General features: G+C 36.8%; 1 protein-coding gene across 3 annotated transcripts in view; it reads right to left on the bottom strand.

Moving 5' to 3' along the window:
• Positions 1 to 23,573, bottom strand: part of NELL2 (neural EGFL like 2) — a 364,677-nt gene that overhangs the window by 220,208 nt on the left and 120,896 nt on the right. For all 3 annotated transcript variants that reach the window (XM_036301575.1, XM_036301574.1, XM_036301573.1), the window contains exons 5-10: positions 19,686 to 19,859; positions 19,492 to 19,588; positions 17,136 to 17,208; positions 16,883 to 16,965; positions 15,896 to 16,024; positions 14,321 to 14,423 (exon numbers count right to left, since the gene is read on the bottom strand). In XM_036301575.1, the coding sequence (XP_036157468.1) occupies positions 14,321 to 14,423; positions 15,896 to 16,024; positions 16,883 to 16,965; positions 17,136 to 17,208; positions 19,492 to 19,588; positions 19,686 to 19,859 (659 nt within the window). The remainder of the gene's footprint in view (positions 1 to 14,320; positions 14,424 to 15,895; positions 16,025 to 16,882; positions 16,966 to 17,135; positions 17,209 to 19,491; positions 19,589 to 19,685; positions 19,860 to 23,573) is intronic.

The following is a 23,573-nucleotide window of genomic DNA, read 5'->3' as shown; positions in this document are numbered from 1 at the left end:
ATTTCCTCATCACTTAAGCATCCCATTTACATATCCATTACCTTGAACTTGTCAACACCCAAAGCTACTCCACTCTGAAATATTTCAAATCTTAAACCATCAGACTATTTTCACTAATACATAGGAAATAACAAATAAGAATAGCCACAAATACTTTTCTATGATATCCCTCAAAGAATTATCTCAAAAAAAAGTATGTGCCAGAATCAGACACACATATGACTGAGCTTTAAAAATCATTTAAGGACTGATAATTCTTCTTATATGTAAAAGTCAGCAGAATGCATAAATGAGAGAAAATAACCCAAAGAAAATCTTTTTGAATGATGGTAGATTTGTTTTTCCAGATAATATCTCATATTTTTAAGCTAAAATAATTAAAATATTGTATAATCAGTAATATGAGAAACAAATATTGATAGAAAGTAATATAAATCATAGGAATAAACTCAAATGAATGTTAACATATAAATATTTAACCTAAGGTTAATTGTGATGTTAATTAGTGAGCAAAATAATTAGCCAACAAATGATACTAGAATTATTTGCTAACTGGTTTGAAAAAAAGCTAACTAGAATTATTATATCATGTCTACAAAAATAAATCCCAGAATGTTTATGCTTAAAATGAAAAATGAGAGGCTATTCAGTGGTTAGAAGATAAGTAATTTTATAAAGAAAAGGAATAAAAGTCCTTTTTTTCAGCATACCTAAAAGATTCAGTCACATCAAATTTTAAATATTTATGTTGAAAAATACTAACTGAAAAAACATTATGAAATATATTTGCAAAATATATCAGATAAATGTTATTATAAAATAAGTTCTATCAAGTCAAGAAGCAAAAATACAAAGGTAAATGAAAACTTAATTTAAAAAATAAATACAAATTGCCAACAAATATATGAAAGAATTCAACAATCCAGACTTTCACCTCTACTTCTGATCTTGGGTCCCATGTTCCAGTCTGTTATATACAACTGCTTGCTCTACATTTCCATTTAAATGGCTAATATCTGAGCCATTTAAATATCTTAGCCATTCTCCAAATCTGGCTCAATTAGCAACCTTCCCCATCTTAGTTAATAGCAACTCCATCCTTCTGCACCCTCAAGCCAAAAGCCTTGAAGTCATCTCAACTCATACCCATAATTAAGCCTTCAGAAAATCCTGTTGGCACCACTTTCAAACTGTATTCAGAATCTAACTTCTCATCACTTTCACTTAATGAAGCCACCATCATCTCTTCTCCACATAAGAACCTTACTTAAAATATGTAGCTTACATCCTGTTTTCCTTAAGAAAAAATAAAACTCCTTATTCTGCCCCCTTCTAACCTCTCCAGCTGCATTTTACATCATGCCTTTGACCCTGCACATCAGCCACACCAGCTTCCCTTCACAACACTCTACCTCCCTATGCAGAGCCTTTGCATAGTAAATTCTCTTGGCCTGCACATGTCTTCCTTCTTCTTTTCACTAGTGTAATGCTATTTGTTCCTTAGATCTCAACTTGAACAACATTTCCTGAAAGATGCCTTCCGTGATCACCCAACAAAGTGAATTTCACTTGTTACAGGTGGTTTATCAACATCTTACTGCTGCAACATTGCATTGCATACCTGATCATTTTATGATTAATGTCTGTCTCTCCACCTGCTTGTTGGGACTTTGAGGGCAGAAAGCAGTCTTATTTTGTTCACTGTGTTTAGCAAAGACTAATTTATAGGAGGCACTTAATAACTTTTCTCAAAAGAATGAGAAAAGATACTCAGTGGTAAGACACACAATTTCGCCCTTATTTCCCTTAACTTCCCTGTGGATAGAACAGTCGTCCCAATATTACTATCTCTATGATCATTCCAAGCTTCCCAGCTCCTAAATTCATTCCTGAGCATGTGGGAAACTCAGCCAGGATCGTTAATATAATTCCTATATTCCACTTTACATTCTAGCGATTGTCTCCCTCAGCTCTAAGTCCTTCAGCATTCAGGAAACTGGGTCTGAAGGGACATGAACAAATGAAATAAACCAGTGAACAACTACAGTGCTCACCTTATTCTATACTAGCCCACCCCCTCCCTTCTTCCCAATCACCAAACAAAAGTGACCTTCCAAGATTCAGGGCCTGAGAATTGCTGGAGGTTGACAACAGGCAAAACATAAATAAGAAGTTCTTGCAGTGAGATGACCTAATTTGTGGTCAGAAAAGCTCAAATTTTTTTGTGTCTTAAAAAGATGACAAAATAATTTCAAGAAAATGTGCTGCCTGCTGCATTTTCTCCTCTTCCTCCAAGTATAATAAAGAATTAGCTTCCCAAATCTAACGTTAATGACTGGGGCAGGGGGGCAAGGGGATTCATGCTTCATGTCTTCTTAAAAATACTACAGTACTATTCAATAAACTACAAGGACCTGAAAATGGTCAAAAAAGGCTTGAATAGATTGAAAAACCGAGAGGCTACCTAGGGCTATCTGCACACACTTGATTTTAGCATCATGAGGTACACTTGTGCAGGCTCACTAAGCCCTCCTAGATGACCATCTTTCAAATAACCCCAGGAAGCAAGTGGCATGGAACACAATTCTAAGGGTCGAATTTTCACAAAGGAGAAAAGGGAATTTAAGTTTGTAGAAAATGCATTGTCCTAAAGTTTTCTAGAACTGGATTGCTTTTATTAATCATCTTATTCTTACAAGATCTGCAATAAAAAAAAAAACAAAACAGACTTCAAAGTATGTGGGACAGGAATAATTACAAGTTGGTTGCGAACAGTTCAATTCAACATCGAGACAGCGCAATTTATCTCAGTAGAGCCACCTGGCATAAACGAAAACTATATATCTTATGAAACAGTAGCAAGCTAGTAAAGGCCTGGGAAATCAGACTGATGTGAATTATTCCACCAAGAGTATTTAGAAATAGACTTCTTCAAATGAAAATGCAAAGAAAACTTTTAAAAAATAATTTGGGAACCAGGAAGGAAGAATTCTCCATGGCCATTGACTTTCAAGGATTGCAGTTAATAATCCAGGTAAGTCTAGACATGTTCAGTGAGTACTTTTAAGTCTTAATGCAGTGTGCTTTCCCTGTTCTTCCTTTACCAAAATCAAATAGAAATCCCACCAGAAATCATGAGCTTTTAAATTTTCTTTTCCTGAACTATCAGAATCAACAGTTTCTACTCTATATCTGAGGAATGCACAAAGTCATGAAAAGTTGTGCTCTCTATAATAGACAAAGACATGCTATTTTAGTTATAAATATTGGGTAATTTGATTTTTCTCTCCTTTCTTACATAGAAATAAGTGTTATAAAATTTTATTTCCTAAGTATTTACATGTCCTTTGAACATATGATTATTGCTGTGTCTGGAACATCATAAAATTATACTTCCTCAATTGAACTAATTTTCTATTTCCACTAATGAAATGTTACACATCACTCAAGCAGTATCTGAAAAACATTGTGTGTGTTCGAATTGTGGTGCTGCCACTGGCTGCTCATCTCAGGAAAGTGAAGTAACCTCCCTAAGCTTCCCTTTCCTCATCTGTAAATTGGAAGCCATTATAATAAGCAAGAGGGTTCATGTTAAATTCTTACTCTGAAAATACTTAATAAATGTCAGCTTAAAACATAACCCTGATGCCCTAACTGGTTTGGCTCAGTGGGTGGAGTGCCAGCTTACAGACTGAAGGTTCCCAGGTTCGATTCCGGTCAAGGGCATGTACCTTGGTTGTGGGCACATCCCCAGTAGGGGGTGTGCAGGAGGCAGCTGATCAATGTTTCTCTCATTGATGCTTCTAACTCTCTATCCCTCTCCCTTCCTTTCTGTAAAAAATCAATAAAATATATATTTTTAAAAAAACATAACCCTGAAACATGCATGCTGAGACCTTACTGCACACTTGAGACTCAAGAGAGAAAACTAAAGCTTTATTGAGAACCTGAGCAATCAGGAAAACACCCAGTATCTAAATCTTTGCTAATTAAAATGTGTTCCTGTGTCAGTAGTTTGGGCATCACCCAGGAGCTGGTTAGAAATGCAAACTCTCAGGCCCCAACCCAGAGCCAATGAATCATAATTTTCATTTTAACAAGATCCCCCAGATGATCCACTTCCCCATTAAAATTTGAGAATCATTGAGCTAAGTGATGTGTCCCTATGGAGATGCCTCATAGCTTGTTGGACAAAAATTCAGATCTCAGCAAAATTACCAAAGTATGTGTCACGGGTCATTGGGGTCACTTGCCAACAGTTAAAAGCATAAATAACATCCCTATATGTTATCAGGCATATACATACAGAACAACTGTTTGTGGGACTTTTATTTTAGAGTGAGAATTTTTATAAAAATTTAGTTAAGCCAAACAGAGGGAAGCAAGATTTCAACAGACTGAGAAAAATGCTTCCAATGGCAGTCTGCAGCTTCTTTTACGCACTTGGAATTAAGAAAGATTACATGAAGATGGGAGAAAGCAAGGCAGGGATTGGATTAGAGAATAATTAAGATTATTTGCTCTCTTGAGGATGGCTTAGTTCAAAGGTGTATTAACTTAGATACAAAGAAACAATGGACAGGGCTTGCTTAAGGCAAAGATAAACCTTTTACTAAAGGTTTATCCAGTGTGGCTCAGTAGTTGAGCATCGACCTATGAACCAGGAGGTCACAGTTAAATTCCTGGTGGTTAGAGCACATGCCAAGGTTGTAGGTTCAATCCCCAGTGTGGGGCACGCAGGAAGCAGCTGGTTAATGAGTCTCTCTCATCATTAATGTTCCTCTCTCTTTCTCTCTCTCTCCCTCTCCCTTCCTCTCCAAAATCAATTAAAATATATATATATTTTTAAAAGAAATTATAAGCATGGGGTATAACTACCCACCATGACCTACCCAGTTAAGAATTTATGATCAAATCACCTGTGAGGTTTCTTTTTTAGAACACCCTTTTCAAACACAGCATATAGGATGGTGGTACCATCTTATATAATAAACCCAAATATGCAAATCAACCAAGTGGCGGAATGACCAGTCACTATTACACACACTGAACACCCGGGGGCAGATGCTCAATGCAGGAGCTGCCCCCTCGTGGTCAGTGTGCTCCCACAAAGGGAGCGCCGCTCAGCCAGAAGCTGGGCTCATAGCTGCAAGCACAGCAGTGGTGGCAGGAGCCTCTCTTGCCTCCATGGCAGTGCTAACAACCCCTAGCAGGGAGTAGGCCTAAGCTGGCAGGCGGACATCCCCCTAGGTGTTCCGGACTGCAAGAGGGCACAGACTGGGCTGAGGGACCCCCCAGTACATGAATGTCATGCACAGGGCCTTTAGTGTTTTTATAATGCTTTGAAAGTTACTCAGCATTGTTTGATGTATAGTCTTACCATTGAAGCCCACACTAGCCAAGCAGACTAAGCAGTAAGGACAATGTGAATTCTGTCTTTCTTTTTCTATCTCTTTCTCTTCTTCCCTCCCTTCTTTATTCCTTTCTTGCCTCCCTCCATCTTTCCCACCCTCCTTCCCTCCCTTCATCTTTCTTTGCCTATCCAGCATCTCAACTACCTTTTTATTTTGGAAATATAATCCATTGTGGGCCTAAGCCGGCAGGTGGACATCCCCCAAGGGCTCCTGGACTGTAAGAGGGCAGAGGCCAGGCTGAGGGACGCCCCCAAGTGCACAAATTTCATGCACCAGGCCTCTAGTAAGATTATAATGGAGCTGAAAATTCCTATTGCCCAGTGATGTCATAGCAGTCATAATGAACATATTACCACTTCCCATTGTATTGCAATTGCCTACTGTATTCCGTATAGCACAGTAACATGCTGTACAGCTTTGTAAACTAGGAGAGCTGTAAGGGAACAGAATTTGTCACCCAAAAATACATGAGACAACTCTTTAAAAGCTTAAAGTTTCTGATGGAGCTCCATTCTTACTACCACCAACTCCAGGGACAATTTTTAAAAGCAATTTCATATGTCATTTTTATAGCTAAATAGTTCTCAATTTGGGGACCACTTCTGCATAAAAAGAAATGTGCCTGAATTGTACTCTGTTACAACCATTACTAAACCAAAAAAAAAAAGAGAATCCCTTTCTGATCCTTCCTCACACTGAACTCCTACATCATTGTGTTTTCTTCACTTAATGTTCAATCTATGCAATTTTGTACAATCTGCAAATATATACCAGAGAACCAGACCATATACAGCATTGAAGGCATCCAGTGAGAAGTCCAGTGTGGCTGAGCTGCTGTTTTGTACTTTTTGTCGGAGATGGCAGGCATTGTGGCTTTATTCTCTCTACAATGGGCACTATGATGCCCATTTACCTTTATTATGCAGTTGGTATTCCTGAGTTAGTACTTTCCCATAATTGCCAAAATCAACTTGTAAAATGCTTTAAATTGCATGTATCTTATATTTCCCTATTCTGATTTCAAATGCGATTTTGTATGATATCTACTGAGAAGAAAATAAACTCATTTTTAAAACAACTACCTAACCATGCTGAAGATAAGAAATTGCATTTTCTGCATAAGATGAGTGTTTTTCATCTTTCTTAAAATGAGTCTCATATGAATGATATCTAGCTGATTGCTCTTTGCTTTGCTATAAATCACAAAGTCTGTCACTTGTTTCAAAGCCTTACACTACTATGGAGGACTAGCCTTCTGATCACTTACAGCATCTCCTAAAACCATGCTAGACAGTTTCATTTGATGATTATTAGAGACAGATTTGCATAAAGCTTTCTTGTGAAAAGTTTTAAGCCACTTAAGCAACGTCATTTAATGGGCACAGAAACTCTTCTGAGAAAATGTAATGGGGCATGAAAAATAATAAAATACATTAATTCAATGATCGTTCTTCATAATAAAGAAAAATTACAATTCGCAGTGAAAAACTGGAGGCTGTGGCTCTATTATTTTAGAATAGAACATGGTTAAATAGGCACAGCCTATTTAATGCCTCAGACTCAGAAGGCAGTACCCACTGTTACGTCTTCTGGAAAACCACTTTGATCTCAGAAAAGCACATAAATTCAATATATTCTTAAGCCATCTATGGAATTTACTGAAGATGTAAAACAGCAATTGAGTGTAGCAGTCATTTCATATGAGCTCACTAGACAGCACTGTTTGTGGTAACACAAGAAAGTTCAGGCTTCCATACATGATCTCTCATTAGAGGATCTCCCATGAATTAGCATCGCTCTGCCCTTTTTAAAGAACTAGTGAAACAAAGAGAAAGTGGTGTTTCCGGGTTTCCCCAGCACTGCTCCCTATTTGGAATACTGCCCAGGACCAGCTTTTTGTAGAGCAATTTGGAAAGCACTGACTAGGTAATTCTGCTATTAGCAATTTACTCTATAGATAAAACCACATAAAAGTGCACCAAGATTATGCATTAATGACATCCTGAAATATTGTTTTTCATAAGAAAGATAACAACAAGTTGGAAAGAACCAAAATATTCTTTGAGAGGGGAGAGATAGCAATATAATAAATTATTCATTAGAATAATATGCAGCTATTTTTAACAGTTAATCAATACGGGAAACACCTCCCAGATAAAAGTCCAGGAAAATGTATGATATCATGTACCATATATATATAAAGTCTACACATGCATATGTGAGTGGATACATTAAAAATCATCTGGAGTGGAAGGAATAGAAGTTGGGGGGAAGGGAGAAAAAGAGAGATTCCTACATTTCCTTCTATGTCTTTTTTGGATAGCTTGGATATTTACTGTAAACATGCATTGTGTTTAGTGAAAAGGCTAAAAATGCTGTACAAGGATTAGAAAGAAAAATGACATCAAGCAACTTACACCACTCAGGACTGTGGAGTACAGGACACAATGGCTAAATCACTGTGACATTGTCATCATTCTTTCGTTCTACCCTGCCTCTTCCTGGCATCCAAGCTCTGCTACTAGCTGAGTATTAACAGATTTACATTTTTTGAATGATCATTAAAATATATCATGTGGTGTCTCATATAGTCATTAATCTGAAGGCTATATTGTTCATTATTCTTGCTTATTAATATATTGCCTGTTCAGTATTTTCCCACTGATTTGACATTTACCAGTCTTTATGATGTGTAAAAGATAGCAGTATACCAAATGTTTTCTTAAAGAATTTATTTTAAAATATCACAAAATTAATGACAGTGTTTAGGAAGCCTAGAGAATTACTCTGATGAAATCTTTTCTAAAACTCTGCTATTTGTCTTTAGTGCAAATATTCCCTATCATAAGCTCAATTATCTTAACTATGCAATGCACAAGAAGACTATTTTCTTGGCCATTTTTTTCACACAGACTTATAATAACAAAAAAGTGTCTTAATTCTATTATTTACACAATATTATTTTAAATAATAAATTAGGGTTACTTTGCTGAAAAAAGACTGAATCTAGACCAAGACATACATGTGATTTACAGTTGCATCATTAGCCCTCAGCTCATTTAATTGTTTGCTATCACAGTATTTTTTAAAACTGTAGACTTTCAGGAAACTTTCTAAAAATATTGCATCGAATATGTAAAACCACACATCTTCCTTTTGATAGCTATTTCTACCTTTTTCATTATTGCATAGATCCCCTCAGTCTGCACTGACATTCTGGTCATGTAGCCAGTCTCTGTAACGCCAGCTCATCTATAATTGTGTTCATGCACGAGAACCGCCAGCATAAAGTGCATATTTCTCATGCTCCCAGCATCACCATAGAGACAGCTAAGTTTATTGGTTATGATGCTCCAAAATTATTTTCTTTTTAAATGTATCCTATATAAATTATGTAAATTGGGTTTCCTTACTTTAAGAACAAAGAGATTGCTGGTGAATTATACTCCACTGATTTTGTTCCCACCCCTATATTCACATGTTCAAAAGTCTCTGTATCAGCTTAATTACATTGTCATACCTTTTTTAAAAAAATTCCCAAATTACTTGAGTGGCAGTCATTTAATCCCTGTCCCTACTGTGTTTGCATTTTAAGTGACAGAGCTAGAAGCATCCACATTATTTCCATAATGTGAAAATAAAAGAATTGAACCTCCCCAGAAACCATATCTGCCAAAATAAAGAGTAATGCTCTATGGAAAATGTAAATATAAAAAATCTACTCATTTTATATTAGTTAAAATTAATGAAAGTGACCCATAAATATATGAAAAAAGTGCTCATCTTCGCTAGTCATTAAGAAAATGCAAATTTAAACTCTAACACAGTATCATGTACCAACAACACTTATCATAATGCCTAAAATTAAAAAGACCAAAATTGCTAAATGTGGGTGGGTGAGGGTGTGGAGCAACTGGAATGGTCACACATTGTTAGTGGGAGGGTAAACTGGTATAACCACTTTCGAAAACTGTGGCAAAACAATTTTGCCAAAGGGAAAAACAGATTTGCATAGAATAAAACAGTTTTACCCTACGACCAAACAATTCTAAGTTATATACCATCAGGCATGCATAGGAAGAATATTTACAGAATTATGTATATAGCTCAAAATTGGAAAGTGCTCAACTGCCTTTCAACGATAAGTAGGAATGTTTAACATCAACATGCAAGGATGAATCTCACAAACAGGATTTTGAATGAAAGAAGCCAGACACAAAAGAATGGATAATGCATGATAAATTGGTTCTTAGGGTCAACCTTGGTCACGACCTATCCAACATATTGAGAAAGGTAATGGCCTTGAGGAGAGTGGTACCATACATCAGAACACAATTTGGAGGGGGAGGGGGTATTTATCTTGCATTGGCTGCTAATTGTTTGATCTTAGAAAAGTCATTTAACCTCCCTGGACACACTCATCCCATGTAATAGGGATAATGAAACCTTCCTCCCCAAAGCAAACGGCTGTTTTCAAGATCTGTGAGGTCTTGTGTAGCTTTAAGATCTATGACCCAATGTGACAGCTTCACTACTCTGTATTTTCATCAATAAAAACATGAATGGTTCTTTTAATAAAAACGACAGTAGGGAACATTTTTCCAAGTACTCTGCATGTGTTACCCAGTCAGTCCTCAGAACCAACCCACACCAACCCTATAAAATAGATATAATTGATCTCTCCATTGTACAGTTGAGAAATCTGAAACTCTGAGAGGTTAAGCAAATTTACCAAAGTTACATAGCTAATAAGTGGTAAAGCCAGAATTCAAACCAAGAAAAATCTAACTCTATAACCCACTTACTTAACTAATCAATATGCAAAGATACCATAGTTACTCCACTTTATCTAAGCTGACAGAGCCTTTAAAATTAAATGTAATACAATCCCATATCTAATCAGAACATAGAATATAAAATGAGATCTACATTATGTCTTAAAACTCTTATTTTGTTCGATCAAGAGACTGATGGCTTTAATTTGTTCATATAAATCTGGCCTTTGAGAATATAGCAATTAAAATAACTGTTGCTACTAGGCAAGCTCCAGCCAATTTGGATCGTCATCTTCACATTCCCTGTACTTGATGCCTCTCTAGAAATAGAAATAAAGTTTGTCTTCCTTGTTGTTGTTGCTTTTAAAATAAAACAAAAAAACAACAATTATAGTCTCTTCTGTAAAAGACATAGCATTAGTTCAGATTTGCTTCAGATTCCCTATTTGATAAACCACCTTTTCTGTGAAACAGAGCTCTGTGTTCAAACTGGAATCTACAATCCACTGAAAGGAACGTAAATGAATGCACTAAATACTTTTTTCTAATATTAGTGATTTTCCATAACTTCCCATTTCCTAAAACTTCAGTCAATTATTTTTTGTTAATTCTTTGTTGTCATTTTTTAACCTGGGCTGAGATTTTATGCACTTTAACTAGTCTGACCTCCTCCAATGCAGAGTTAACCTCAGCCACATATTTACACTTTAAATTTTCTAGAACTATCTTTAATTTGTATCAGTCAGTCTTGCTTTTGGTTAGTTGAGAGGCTAAGACTGGGATAAAAAGATGTGGGGATATTGGCTGAAAGGGGGAAAGACTGAGAGACAAGAGCAAACTGCGCTCACTCTGCAGTTCAACCTAGACTTAGCCAGGACTCCCGATGGCTTTGCATGGTAAGCTTGGTTACTAACTGGCAAAGGTAGATCACTTACATTCATTGTATCAAGATGGTTTTAAAGAAGGAAGCAGGTTTTCAAAGCACAGCACGTTCGTACGGAACTTCTCTGGGACTTCTAACGTACTGTGTATTCTTGGACCAGTCACGTAACTCCTCTTATTAGAAGACAGAGGCAATGCCTCCCTTATAGAGTTGTTGCACAGATCAAATGAGGAACAAAGTATGTGCCTCCTAACCGAGGGGAATGATATGACTTCATTATAGTTGGTGATTCAGCCTTGACATTCTGCCTTTGGATTGTATCCTGTCTCTGTTTAACTCCACCGCTTGAGCTCCATGGTAGGGGCAGGAAAGGATAAGGCCCTCCTCCCAACACTTTGCTTATGTAGATTAAATAAAGAAAAGCGACAGCTTGGTTCTCTCTGACTCCTTTCCCAGAAGAACAACCGTCTTACTATTCATCAGTATCTATATTTGGATAAAGGGCTGGAGCTGAAGTTACAGAGGGAAAATACAAAGCAGACTGCAAAATAGGGCTGCTCAGAGTTGCACAAACAAGTCTGATGAAGCAAGCCTGCAAACATTAAAGAAAGAACACCAAAAAGTGGCTGGCCACACGCATTTGCCTTGTTCATTTCCATCCCGACAGAGGAATGTTCGGCAGTTAGGGTATGCGTTTCATTGTCCAAGGCCTTTAGAAACAGTGAGTGGTTAATATTTTTAAACAGTTCTCACTAGAGAGTGTATTTTGTTCATTGGATGTCACTAAAAAGGCTATTGAGCAAGGGAGTTTCAGTGATAGGATGAGTGCAAGGGCTTATGCTCTTGTTTTAAGAAGTAAAACTCATAGAACTTAACTTCTATTCCATTGAAATTGGGTTCTCATAAATCATAACAGTGATAAAACTGGAAAAATTAACATAAGAAAATGAGACTGTTTCCTTCTCATATGTAACAAATAGCGAGATACACACACGTATAACTATTGGCTTCTTTCACTTTTGGAATATATGAAAATCTGAACAAGGTAAACAAGTCAGTTAATGACTACTTAATTTATTTTAAGTGCCATTTATCTTTTAAAAGATAAGTTTTTGCAAAACTTTTAAGAAGCACATTTCTCGAAGTATTTTTAGTGACTGAGTTAAGATTGTGCATGTGGTGACACAGTCCTCAAAATCTCTAAGAATATTTACTATATAAACTAAATGCTTATTTCCCTCAGGAAAAAAATTCTATGAAATGTCTTGCTAGCTCTTGTAAAATGCTGAATTCAGAACTGGAAGTTCAAATTCTCAAAATACAAATAGACATAGGCACAAATCCTCTATATTCCACAATACTAATGTCACTGAACATGACCAGAAAGACAAAGTCGCATTGTCCTTACTATTTCTAATCACATAAAATGAAAGGCTCAAATGAGTTACTTTGGCATTTCTTCAGTGATGCTGTGGTCTCCTCGCTGATTACTTACGTGCAGCTCTCACTATTTTACATACGAGGCAAACACAGGCGATTTTCAATTATTAACACCAAAGTCTGCCAGAATCACTTTGCATTAATGAATCTCAAAATATTTTACCATTTCAGTGAGTCTAACTGCATGTTGTTGGGATGATGTCAAGTATAGTCTGATTTAGTAGGCAGCTTACTGTTGGTAACAGAGACAAATGGTAAAATCAGAATTGAAATGCAGTACTTCTGACTAATGTATCTATCACGATGATCCATTATTTCAATCAGCCTGTCTCTAATAAAATCGGTATCACTTAAAGTAAATATATCATATTCACAGGGAACCATTTAGAAGTATTGGTGGAAAAAAGAATAAAAGAAGTTAAAGCAAAAAAGTATAACTCCTGCTACTGTCATGAATGTTATAAATAGAAAGCTTTATAGAGGGCTCTTCCTCCTCCCACCTCCAACTCTCTACAAAGGAAATTACAGAATATTGCCACAAGTTTTAGTTATTAAGACATGTGCAAGAAAAAAAATGACTCCTCACCAAGGAAATTAGCTAGTGACATGTATAAGAACAATTGCATTGAATTCTTCCTGGTTCAGCCCAATCTACTTGACTAGGCTAATACACTTTCATGAAATGGATTGGCTTCAATGTAAAGGCTAATCAAATTAAATAGAAATGAGCTCCCGAGAAAATTAAATCAATGAACTACAAAAATACCTTCTGATTTTCCACTGACAGTTATCGCTGTCACCAGCAGTAGCACATTGCATACTACGTAGGCATGACTAAGGTATGGCAATGGTAAAGGCAGTGGGGCAGCGTAAACCTAACAACCTTAGCAAAACATTCATTCCCTCTTCTTTCCCCTCCCCGCCCATTAATCTCTGTCTTTGTGTGTGTGTGTGTGTGTGTGTTTGTGGTGTGTGTGTGTGTGTATATATATATATATATATATATATATATATATATATATATATATATATTTATACTGCACTTACATAACCCTATGTATTCTACAAACACACTTTATAACAACTTACTTTTCACATATGTTACTATTCCTTTGAATAATAACTGCTAAATTTTCAATGTGCCTTTAAACAAGGATTTAAGGGCAATCTTTTAAAGTACAAGTAACACAGGTGTAATGCTTTCTGGTTTTGAATGGGTGATATAGACCCAATTTCTGGATAGAAATGAATTCAAAGAGCATTTTCTGACATCAGAAGTGAACTGCATGGCTGCTAAACAGCAGGACAGTTTTCTTACCCAGGGGTGTGAGCCTATTTTTATGAATAAAAGGCCATGGCCTTGTCCATGCTGGATGATCCTATAATAATGTTTCTTTCTGTAGTTTGGGCTCATGAAACTGGTGTATCATCTGTTGTTGGATGCCACTTGCATCATGGATTTTCTTGGTTATCATGCCTAAAAGTAGACCATTCTTGACCTACTTGGAAGGTATTTATATCAAGTAGCGTGATGAAAGAAATACCTTCCACTCAGTTTCTTACACCTTTTTATTATTGCCATTATGCAGATAGATTCCTCCAAGAAAACATTTTGCTGGTAAAATAGAAAAGAGCCTTTTAAATGGGAAAGAACTGATCAAGCAAAAGAGAGAAGATACGCTTTCTGTTTTCCATCATTTCTAGAAGTTACTTAGCTTGGCAAGATTAAACCAATGATGGGAGGATATTTATAAATACAAGGCTTTATTTTTGCCAGAGAAAGTATTCATCATAAAAGTTATGCTCACATTTGCATTCTTTGCAGCACTTGCCATCCACGTATGCAAGAGCCGACTTCAGCGGGCAGTCGGGATTTGGGCAGGTCAGAGTTTCGCACTGGATGGTTCCATTCTGAGAAGAAAACAGTAGTGAGGGAATTTCCAGATTGCAATTTGGTAGGCTTCAATTATTTTTAAATCTGTTTCTTAAATTTCAAACTCTTCCCATAACATTTCATAAATACCACTATTCCCTTTGGTTAGGTAACACCCGTAACAGAGGCCCACAGTAGTATAAATTGGGTCATAACACACTTGGTGATTGGCTCCCATCTTCTGTCCAACAACTGATCATAACTGAGCCAGAGCTCTCACCTTGTGTAGCCAGGTGGATGAGGACATGGGTGGAGGGAAAGGCACACGCTGACCAGGAAATAGCAGGCTAAGGGTAAGCCTCAGACACTCATGTCTCCCCAGATTACTCACAAATGCACATCAGCAAACCAGGAGAGTAACTTGTGCCATCCTGAAGACTAGTCTCAGGACTGATTATCCTCCCATGGGTATTTAAGACGGCACAGACCATCACATGAGGTGGTGCCCACGATCACCACAAGAGGTGCCAAACTACAATCAGAAGGGCAAGGAATTTGATTCCTGGAGGTGAGCCAGGACTCCCAGGTTGCTAGCTGTTTTTCTAGTCGTTTTATTGACCTCACTGTACCACATCCGTGTTTTATTCAGCTTGATTTTTTACCCCAATTAACAAGTTGGGAAGGCTTTCCTGTATTCACAAAGTGCTATAACTTTAGTAGGAGCATAATATGTCCCCGAATAGAAGTCACATAATGTGCACACACACACGGGTGAGCTACTTCGACTTTTTTACGTGCATGATATCCTGCTTTTGAATAAACTTGGTGAACTTGGTGGGAAATTTTTTTACAAGACTAATTCAGGTAGACCTTTGATTGCTTTCCACTTAACCAGTTTCAACAGATGAATTCATGTGGAATTTGAAAGTTCAAAACCAAACTAGTTGTGACCTTTTCTCTGAACTTAAACACGTATTTTTGAAATAATAATGTACTACATATTCTACTTTATTAGTGAGCAATTGGAGAAATCATATACTTAAACTCTATAATTTGTATTCCACTGTATCAGCAAACTTTTAAAGGTTATCTTAATTAAACTCCACCCTTTGTTTATATGGACCAATCTGGTCACAATATCTCATGCTGCATTCAGTTTTATTAAAATGCATTAATAAACACATGAGGGGGAAATTCCTGGAAATGTTAAGGATCACAGGATAGAATCCTTTGAGACTCACCTTACTAAACCAATTTAAATTGCTAAGTGTACCAATAAATTTAAATTTTATAGCATTCCACAACCATTCTAACCTTTATAGGCTAGGAAGTATCTTTAATAATGCAGTACACAGTTCTTCAGATTTGACTGGGTTTGCTGGCACTTCAGTGTGGTGCCTTTCTTAAGGAAAAGGCTCTTAAAATTTTCATGATTACATTATTTTAATTCATTTTTAAAGAGTGAGGGCATCCGAGTTTCCTTCATCTAAAAAAGAGTTGAAAGCCATACCAAGCATGTGCAGTTCTTACAGCCGTCTGTCCAGGACTCGAATTCTCGGTAGGTGGTTCCCTTCATGGTACAAGTCCTTTCACAATAGCACTGATCCAACCTATTCATTCGCTGCTCAGCCCGAGACAACTGTGGCACAAAGGAAGGGGTTTGTATTGTTCACCCCTCCAGCAAGGAAGAAATGCAAAATAGTCTAGCAGGTATCTGATTTTTTTTTTAGTATACAGCAGTAACGATGGCTATGCTATGCCCATCAACTATCTGTTATAAATATATTTATGCCTTTGATTTAAAGCAAAGGATTTTCCCCCTCTTATTTTTGTAAATTTCCTCTTGCCTTTGAAAAAGTAGCATAATGTAACAGATATAAATGAAGGCTAAGTCAAAATAGCATCAGCCACAATACAGAGAAGCACTTTCCACTTTTAAAAACATTTAATTTCATAAACATGTCAACTCAAGTGAGATCATAAGTTTTAGAACTTATATTGTGCCTGACACAAATCATCCATATACAATATAATTTTCAATCATTAGTAAGTACTATGCAAAAGGACAAGAGCCTGATGAAATTGTAGGCAAACTTGAGTGAATTATTCTACAGCTGCAGCACAGTGTAGAAAGCATTGGTGGGACCATTTCCTTGACATAACCCCAGTGTCCACATTCTTTGCAATATCCTCCCATCTCCTTCCTTTGAAAGGAAAACTCAATAAAATGAACACTAAATCCTGTTGTAATAAACAGTGTAAAAATAGGTAATTTGCCTCAATCCTGACTTACTGAATCATTTGTTATACAGATAGCCAGCGCTGAATACTATAAGCCCTTTCTTTAGACAGGGATTTTGATTTAGATTTAACCCCAGCAAAGAATACAGCATAAGAAAAATCCCAAAGGTAGACACCTGTGCTTAAAAAAAAAATCCTATAAGGAACCTCAAGGGTTTTTGAGCTCACCCACACTGATTTTCTAAGTAGCTTTTACCTTGGCTGATGTTTTGGCCAAAATGTCCTGCAGCTCCATGATTTTCTGCACAAGTCCATGGAAGTCATTGCAAGTTGGACAAGCTGAAATTGCAAACACTAAATTGGTCAAGTTGTATTTATAAGGGGTTCAATCTGATTAAGCTTATGCTGACAACTCATATATGGGAACTCCAATTTCACACTGACAACCTGGACAAAATTAAGCAAGAAGCACACTCTTAATCACACAGTGCAAAAACTAATGGACTTACTGCGATTAAGATCTGGGCACTGAACAATGAATCCTTGGGGCATGACAAGTAATTGCACATCTTGCATTATGCCCTGTGTGTGAAAAATTAAATAAGAAAACATTACTTTCATCTATTCAAATTATGTTCAACAGTCAAATTCATGAAGGAAAACATCACAGGACAGAATCATCAAAATCCCTGAGTAAAATCTTTTTTAATATATTGTTTTGACTTCAAACCAAAGGGAAAGAAATACATAAGGAAAAATAGATGATTACCCACGGATTCTCTTATTGATAACATTTTTAAAACCTCTAAGATCAAATGTCAAGATATGATTAAGAGGCAATGTTTTGAGAAGTTATCTGTAGTAAGCCACTGAAGTAAGGCTTGAAAATGACCTTTAAAAATCAACCTAAAACTCATTTCTGGTTTCATCAACAGTGAAGCTGATACTAATTTTAAACTGCAATCATCAAAAGAAAAGAATAGAAAACTAGTTATGAAAGCAATGATCATTTGAGTGCAATCTTTTGAAACTTTTCTCAACTCAAAAAGGACAATAGGTAAATTAAACAACTATGCAAGATTCAGTGACGAGTCCTTCAGAGTAAGAAAGTTTAGCATGAATTTGTTTTAAATGCCGGCTGAAAATAACACATTTTACACAGAAGGAAGGCCCTATTACATGTTTATAGGCAAAATTTACATGTGTCCTTAGTCATTAAGGTATAATTAGCTTCCAGCTTTTGAACTCTTAAAGCAAAGGTCAAATGGTAGGTCAGGAATGACCTCATCAGACACACTCCAGCTGTCCTTCTCACCCACCACCCTCCTCTCTTCCTGCACCAATTTTATACATTTTCTCTTATTAATATTTCACCTTATCTCTTTGAAAAATGCAAACAGAATGTCTAAAGACAGGAATGGTAGTACCAACATATTTTCAAGACAATTTTGAACACAGATTTACCAAATAGCTCCTACATGTTTAATCTGATTAATAGTGTGGTACAAAAAGAATGCCAATGTGAATGATAAATATTTTAGTGTACTGTGGCAATGGCTGGATCTGTTGTCTGTCTGGATTTTAGATTAAGGAGGCAATTTATATACAAACTCCTATCACTTGGAGGAGGCAACATAAGAACAAAGTTATTGTGTGCATGCGCACTGCACTATTCTAGTAGGCACCATTCAGAATCTGCAATAAAGAGCAGGATCCCTAGAGTAGTCACATAATCAATGTCTGAGAAGGATTCTGAGACCACATCTGGGCTCCACAGGAAAGACTGTTATGATTAAATAGAGAAGAGACTTGGCACTAACAGCACACATTTGCAATCCCTTACAGAGGAAAACAGCATTGAATTTTCAGGATTTGCAAAAATGGGACCAATTCCCCATGACTAACTCGGAGAAGCTATATAAGCTCTATGAGCAGGCTTATGCATATGTAAAAGAGGACAAAAAGACTATGCATCAAAGCCAGCATGCCTAGGAGAGATGAAATAACATATTCAAAGCACCTGGTTCCCAGGTAACAGACAATGTTTAACTTTTAAAAACACCTCTCTAGGATTATAAGCCTTGCTGAAAATACATTTGTAAAGTTATTGGTACCTAGTCTACCTAAAAATTCACGAGTTGGACACACACCCCTGTCATTCTTTTATTTAACAGCCATTTGCTAAGTCACTTCTATATCACAGTCACTGGGGGGAAATGATTATACTTATGGGCTTACAGTCAAGAAATATTCTGGACTTTATTTCTTCATCCTTTACAGACAGATAATTAAACAGTATGTCTTTTAGATCCTCTACAATGTGAGATTCTACAGAGTGTGTGTCTTAGTAGACACTAAAAAAAGATACAAATTATGGTTGCTTTCTACTTTTGGTAGATTTGTGCACTTAAATATATATATTCCTTTCTCACTTTCTGGTGTATAAGGAGCCCATGAATAATGAATATTAAAAAGCTTTCAATCCTTTATTAATAACATCCCTGTGAAAGTATCATCAAAAGTTATACTTCAGTGGGGGAGAGTTTATTTGTATACTAATATTTTAGGCTTTTATTACTTTGAATGCCTAATTTCAAGAATGGTATGTTAACTGCCCTGATTTCAGCCTTGTGGTCTTCTATATAATGTCTAAAGATAAAACTCATTAGGGAAAAAAGAGAAAGTAGTGTTCATCAGCTAAATATCATGTCAGCTAAAAGAAAAGAAGAAATAAAACACAAATAGAAAAATCTACACAAGTAAAATTATTTTGTTTCTCACCATAAAAAGCAAAATTAATTTTTCTAAACTCATGAGAAAGCATTTGTATTTATACTTTATGATCAGACTTTAGTCAAAGGATACCTTAAAATATCCATGTGCATTATTTCTCTGTCCCAGCCAAAACGTTGTGCCTACAGGCAAGTCTGTGGAGGGCTTTTCCACCACTCTTTCATATATTCTGGGCGGGGGGGGGGAAGAAACATCAGATAAGTGATGTAAGTTAGCAGTCATTTCTTAGCATCTTCCATTTCCTGAACTGAGAACATTTCACTTACTTATTGCAGTCGATGTGTAGAGTCAAATGGGAGGCACTGATGGCTAAGGAAAGCTTGTGCCACTTGTCATCAGCCAAAATGTATGGAAACACTTCCGTGTGAGGGCGGTAACTGCCAGAGCGGTAGTGCAGTCTGATTTCATTCCGATGGCCACTGCTTTCCAGTTCCAGGTACCTGCACAGGGAAGAGCCGTATGGAGCCCATTGAAAGTTAAGTTCAAATGTGACTGACATGATTCCTGCTTCCAGAAAGATGGAATAGATATGCTTTCCCTATCCCTCCCACTAACTACAACCACACATTATATTATAAAACAAACATAAGAAGAGTCTGAAAGATGGAGGAGAAAAAACAGTGAGGGACCTCAGGACCTGAGGAACCAAACAATGGTGAGTTTCCTAGGTTTTCTTTTTGCCTCATCTATACAGACTTGGAACTGAAGAAGCCAGCAACCTGAAAATACCAACAGATGCAATAAAAAAAAAGGGAAAGAAAGAAAGAAAATGGAAAAGAAATAAAAGAAAAAGCCTGCTCTCCCTAGCCAAACTACCAGAAAAGATGAAGACTTGCAAGACAAAAGTTTTTAGACAACAATCACTCTATTCTAGTCAAACACCAAAGAAAAAAAAAGTAGTCATGCCCTCAACCCTGCCAGCAAACGCCAAGTGGGGACATTAGGCTTCCATCCTCTTGAGGCAAAAAATGATGTACTCAACACTTCCAGTAGGGTGGTGAGAGAACAAGTAGAGAACCAAGACTTTTAACCCAGTGGCCAGTCATAAAGCTCCCCACGGCATCAGTGGAGAACACATGAGTGGGAGCTTGGTCTCGCATCCTTATCTGGTAGTAACAAAGCACACTGCCGGCTCCCAACTGTGACGGTGTCAGTGGAAGATTAGCAGAGTCAGGACTTTCAACCACACAGCAGTAATAGGACCCTCTCTACCACAGTGTCAGTAGAGACCAAGTGGGAGTTGGAAATTTTATTCCCACCCAGGAATATTAGAAGCTTCCCCCTCAGTTCTCAACAGAAGGCCAAACGGGGAATTGGACTTCTACCTCCACATGTAAGTAACAAGAGGGCACTCTCCCATCCTCTGACAGAGCAGTGTCAGCGAAATCTAGCTAACACAAGGAGTTTAAATAATATCCAAGTCTCAGAACATGATGCAAAAGTGAGCAGGATTAAAGTGAAAATCATATGCCATACCAAGAACAAAAAGATGTCAAATTAATGACAAAAAGACAATCAATAGATATTAACAGCAAGATGACAGGGATATTAAATTACCTGACAAACATTTTATAGAATCACTGATAAAAAGAAGCATTAACAGCCTGTCAGTGTTGCTCAGTTGAACATTGACCCATGCACCAAAGAAGTCCTCGGTTGGATTTCCGGACAGGGCACATGCCTGAGTTGTGACCTCGATCCCCATCAGGGGGCATGCAGGAGGCAGCCTACAGATGTTTCTCTCTCATAGATGTTTCTATCTCTCTCCCTTTTTTCTTTCTCTCTCTCTCTCTCTCTCTCTCTCTCTCTCTCTCTCTCTCTCTCTCCCAAAATCAATAAAAATATATTTTTAAAAAGCAATAACATCCCTAGCTGATTTGGTTCGGTAGATAGAGTGTCAGCCTATGAAATGGGGGGCGAGGGGGGAGAAGTGCCAGGTTCAATTTGGGTCAGGGGCGCATGCCTGGGTTGTAGGATCACCCCAGGAGTGGGTATGTGGGAGGCAGCTGATCAGTGATTCTCATCATTGATGTTTTATGTCTCGCTCCCTCTCCCTTCCTCTCTGAAATCAATAAAAATATTCTTTAAAAAAGCAATAACAAATATATTTGAACACACTTGAAACAAGGAAAAAACAGAAAGCCTCAGCAAAGAAAGAGAAGACCCAAATAAATAATCAAATGAAAGTTTTAAAATTAAAAAATATAACAAATAAAAAGCTCAAAGGATAGGCTAACAGTAGAATGGAGGGCACCAAGAAAAGATCAGTTGACTGAAAGATAAAAATTACTCAATCTGAACAAATAGAAAGAAAATAGACTGGGGGAAAAATGAAGAAAGTGTCAGAGACCTGTGAGACTATAACAAAAGATCTAAGATTTATATAATTAGAGTCCATAAAAGAAGAGAAAGAAGGTAGACTGAAAAATTACTTGACTAAACAATGAAAACTTCTCAAATTTGGCAAGAGACATAAATTCACATATTCAAGAATGTAAGCAAACCCCAAACAAAATCAATTTTTAAAAATACTCATCATAATTAAAATTCTAAAAACAAATGCAAAATGTTAAAAGCAGACAGAAAAAAAATCAATGCATTGTATATATGGGGAAAAGAAATTAGAATGGTAGTGGACTTAAGGAAGTGGCACATAGTTTTTATGTGATGAAAGGAAAAGCTCTCAGCTAAGAATCCTATATCCAGCAAAAATGAAGAAGAAATCAATACATCCTAAAATGAAGAAAAAGTAAGATAATTTAAATCAAGTTTTAAACTTAGATAGGTTATGTTTAAGGAACCTCATGAACACTCAAGAGGACACGTAGAACTATAAGTTTGTACCTCTTAATCCCCTTCACCTTTTTTTAAAAAATATATATATATTTTATTGATTTTTTACAGAGAGGAAGGGAGAGAGAGAGTTAGAAACATCGATGAGAGAGAAACATCGATCAGCTGCCTCCTGCACACCTCCCACTGGGGATATGCCTGCAACCCAGGTACATGCCCTTGACCGGAATCGAACCTGGGACCTTTCAGTCCGCAGGCCGACGCTCTATCCACTGAGCCAAACCGGTTTCGGCCCCTTCACCTTCTCACCCCCTTCACTGCCCAATCCTCTAGTAACTAAGTTATGTTTCTGCATCTATGAGTCTGTTTTGTTAGTTCATTTGTTTAGCTTATTTTAGGTTACATACAAAAGTGAAATGATATAATATTTGTCTTTCTCTGATTGATTTCACTCCCCACAGTATCCTCTAGGTCAGTGATGGCGAACCTATGACACGCATGTCAGAGGTGACACGCGAACTCATTTTTTTGGTTGATTTTTTTGTTAAATGGCATTGAAATATATAAAATAAGTATCAAAAATATAAGTCTTTGTTTTACTATGGTTGCAAATATCAAAAAATTTCTATATGTGACACAGCACCAGAGTTAAGTTAGGGTTTTTCAAAATGCTGACACGCCGAGCTCAAAAGGTTCACCATCACTGCTGTAGGTCTATCCATGTTGTCAGGGGATTAAGAATTACAGAGTTAGAGTTATAACGTAAGTCACAGGTATGTAAAGTACAGCATAGGAAAAGTAGTCGATATTGTAATAACTTTGTACAATGACAGATGGTTACTAGACTTCTTGTAGTGGTCACTTTGTAAGGTATACAAATGTCAAATCACTATGTTTTATACCTGAAACCAATATAATATATGTCAACTATACTTTAATTAAAAAGAGCTTTATATTCCAGAATGAAGAAAAAAAAGAGGACATGTCTGAGGTGGAAAAAGGTCCATAATGGAGATAAAAATGTAGGGAGTTATAGGCATGCAGATTGTATTGAAAGCCATCAAGACACAGGGAATACCTTGGAAATTATTATAAATGAAAGGACACTTTAACATTTTGAGGAGAAACTAGCAAAAACAAGCAAAAAAACAGTAATTGTAGCTAGTGAGAGTAGGGGAGGAAAAGTGACAGTGGTGTCCCAAAGGCCTGATGATGGAAATGCCTCAAGGAAGAGGGAGTAATGAACTGTTTCAAATGCTGCTAATAGGTCAAATAAGATAAAGGCGGAACCACTGGATTTAACAAAACAGGTTTCTGGTGACCCTAAAGCTATTTCAGAAAATTCTATGGAAAATAAAGCT

The sequence above is a fragment of the Myotis myotis genome, unplaced genomic scaffold (genome assembly GCF_014108235.1).
Source record: "Myotis myotis isolate mMyoMyo1 unplaced genomic scaffold, mMyoMyo1.p scaffold_m19_p_3, whole genome shotgun sequence".
Classification (NCBI taxonomy): Eukaryota; Metazoa; Chordata; class Mammalia; order Chiroptera; family Vespertilionidae; genus Myotis; species Myotis myotis.
This window is presented reverse-complemented; position numbering and strand designations above follow the sequence as displayed.